The sequence below is a fragment of the Rhinopithecus bieti genome, unplaced genomic scaffold, assembly GCF_001698545.2.
Source record: "Rhinopithecus bieti isolate Rb0 unplaced genomic scaffold, ASM169854v2 scaffold_537, whole genome shotgun sequence".
In the NCBI taxonomy this organism is placed as follows: domain Eukaryota; kingdom Metazoa; phylum Chordata; class Mammalia; order Primates; family Cercopithecidae; genus Rhinopithecus; species Rhinopithecus bieti.
In genome coordinates, this window is record NW_016842309.1 from 5,730 (window position 1) to 8,594 (window position 2,865).

The 2,865-nt window shown below is 55.8% G+C and overlaps 1 protein-coding gene across 1 annotated transcript; it reads left to right on the forward strand.

Moving 5' to 3' along the window:
* Window positions 1–259: 259 nt before the first annotated feature.
* On the forward strand, window positions 260–2,857 carry LOC108525075 (transcription factor p65-like; the record flags this gene model as incomplete). The annotated part of the gene is made up of 5 exons (XM_017866153.1): window positions 260–389; window positions 563–589; window positions 680–831; window positions 933–1,081; window positions 2,553–2,857. Coding segments are annotated over 5 exons (642 nt in total), but the record flags the coding sequence as incomplete, so codon positions are not given.
* Between the last annotated feature and the right edge of the window lie 8 nt (window positions 2,858–2,865).

A 2,865-nucleotide genomic window follows, 5' to 3' on the forward strand; every position in this document is an offset into this window, starting at 1 on the left:
CGGGAGCCCCCGCGCCGCTTTCCGCCCCTTCCTGCGCCGACGGGCGCTGCGCAGGGAGCGGTCGGCCTGCCAGATGGTGGCGCGGGGCGGGGCAGGCGGGGAGGGGTCTGACTCAGTTTCCCCTCTGGGTGGAGGGGGGCCCTTGACTCAGCATCCTCCCTGGGTAGGGGAGCAGAGGGAGCCTTGACTCAGTTTCCCTCCACACCGTCCATGGGGGCAGCTCTGGCTTCGTTTCCCTATTAGGGGAGAACGCATCTGATTCAGTTTCCTCTCTGGATGGAGGTGGGGCGTGCCCTCCCTCAGTTTTCCTTATGAAAGTACAACAGGCCCTGATTCGGCTTCCCTCGGGAGAAGAAGGATTCCTTACCTCGTTTTCCCTCAAGAAGCAGGTGTTTCTGGTTCCTTTCCTCCACGCCTTAGTTTCACCACAGGTTCTAGGAAACAGGGCCTTACTCAGTTCCCCTGGGAGGGAGCCTGGCTTCTCTTCTCTGTGGAGAGCAGATACCCCCTTGTGAGGATGGGCAGTGGGTGTGTGCTGACCCTGATCTCCCTCCCCTTTCAGAACTGTTCCCTCTCATCTTCCCGGCAGGTAAGTGGCCCCCGCAGCGGTCGGGGAGGTGCTCCCTGGGGTAGGGAAGCGGGGGCAGCTGTCTAATGGGGCTGCGGTGTCCCCTGGCAGAGCCAGCCCAGGCCTCTGGCCCCTATGTGGAGATCATTGAGCAGCCCAAGCAGCGGGGCATGCGCTTCCGCTACAAGTGCGAGGGGCGCTCCGCTGGCAGCATCCCAGGCGAGAGGAGCACGGATACCACCAAGACCCACCCCACCATCAAGGTCAGCACTGCACCAGGGTGTGCGGGGAAGGGACTGTGGAACCCCAGCCCTCTGTGTTTGGGAGTCAGGTTTGGATGTCTGGGCCTCTGTACTTTGGACAGATCAATGGCTACACAGGACCAGGGACAGTACGCATCTCCCTAGTCACCAAGGACCCTCCTCACCGGCCTCACCCCCATGAGCTTGTAGGAAAGGACTGCCGGGATGGCTTCTATGAGGCTGAGCTCTGCCCGGACCGCTGCATCCACAGGTGAGCTCCCTGCAGGCTAGGAGGCCCAGCATGAGGGGACAGGAGGTGGGCTATGAAGTAGCCGCTACAGTGTTACTCCTTTCTGGACACAGGGCAGAGTTGCTTACTCCTTGCTCTGACTCAGCTCTGCAAGTAAACTCCCTTTGTCTTGAAATTATCTATTTGTACATCTACTCTAACACAGATAAGAGCTCCAGGGAATATGGATGGGTCCCTAATCACTTCTGAATCCCTGACCCCTGTAGCTGGAAGGACAAGTCCCTCAGAGTCACGTCTCTTGTTTGAGAAAGAAAACCACTGAACCAACACTCTCCTGGAGTTGACATTGCAGTTGACAGAGACAGGCCTTAAAAAAATATGCAAGCCAGGCATAGTGGCTCATGCTTATAATCCTAGCACTTCCGGAGGCCAAGGCAGGAAGATCTCTTGAGCCTAGGAGTTCAAGACTAACCAAGGCAACATAGTGAGACCCCATCTCTACAAAAAATAAGAAATTAGCTGGGTATGGTGACTTGTGCCTATAGTCCCAGCTACTTGGGAGGCTGAGGTAGGAGGATCACCTGAGCCCAGGAAGTCACCGCCACGGCAAGCTATGATTGCACCACGACACTTGGGTAGCAGAGCGACACCTTGTCTTTTTTTTTTTTTTGAGACGGAGTCTTGCTCTGTCCCCAGGCTGGAGTGCAGTGGCGCGATCTCAGCTCACTGCAAGCTCCATCTGCTGGGTTTAGGCCATTCTCCTGCCTCAGCTTCCCTAGTAACTGGGACTACAGGTGCCCGCCACCACGCCCAGCTAATTTTTTTGCGTTTTTTTTAGTAGAGACGGGCTTTCACCATGTTAGCCAGGATGTTCTCAATCTCCTGACCTCATGATCTGCCTGTCTCAGCCTCCCAAAGTGCTGGAATTACAGGTGTGAGCCACCGCACCCGGCCCAACACCCTGTCTCTTAAAAATAAATAAATACACAGATAAATAAACAAGGTGCTGTCAGAGTAACAATTTCAGTCCTGAAAATAAAACAAGGTCATAGGATAGAAGGATAACCTGGGGTGGGGGAGTTAGGGGAGCTGGTATGATGATTTTAGATTGGGAGGTCAGGGAAGGCCTCCCTCAGCTAAGACTTGAATGGTGAGAAGGAGGAGAGAAGTAGGAAGAGAACATTCCAAGCCGACCAAACAAGTGCAAAGGCCTTGAGGTGGGAATGAGTGTCCTGTGTTTAGAAAATGGAAAAGAAGCCCCTGTGGTTGTAAGCAGGGAGCCCACAGGGAGGCTGGCAGGGGTGGGCCACGGAGGTGCTTGTCAGCTGAGGGAAGGAACAGGGTTCATTGCAGCACAGTAGGAAGCCACTGGAGGGGGTTAAGCATGAAGCCACGGTCTGGGGGTCGGTAGGGGAGGAAGGAGCAGGCTGGGCAAGGCAGGAAGGTCCGGGCTGTGTGAGAGACAGTGGGACAGACAGCTGGGGGTGCTCAGTTTCCAGAACCTGGGAATCCAGTGTGTGAAGAAGCGGGACCTGGAGCAGGCTATCACTCAGCGCATCCAGACGAACAACAATCCCTTCCAAGGTGAGGGCTACCCTGCCTGCCGCCCCCGCACCCTCTGCCACCCTTCCTGGCCCGCCTTTCCTGCATCTCCCTCATTGGCCAGTACACAGTAAAGATGGACTCTTGGTGCCCATTCAGTACTCTCCCACTTTGCCTTTGGGAAACTGAGGCCCAGGAGGGGACATGACATTCAGGTCACAGTGGAGTCACTGCTGGGTTCTGCCTCCTCTAGGACTTGTGGT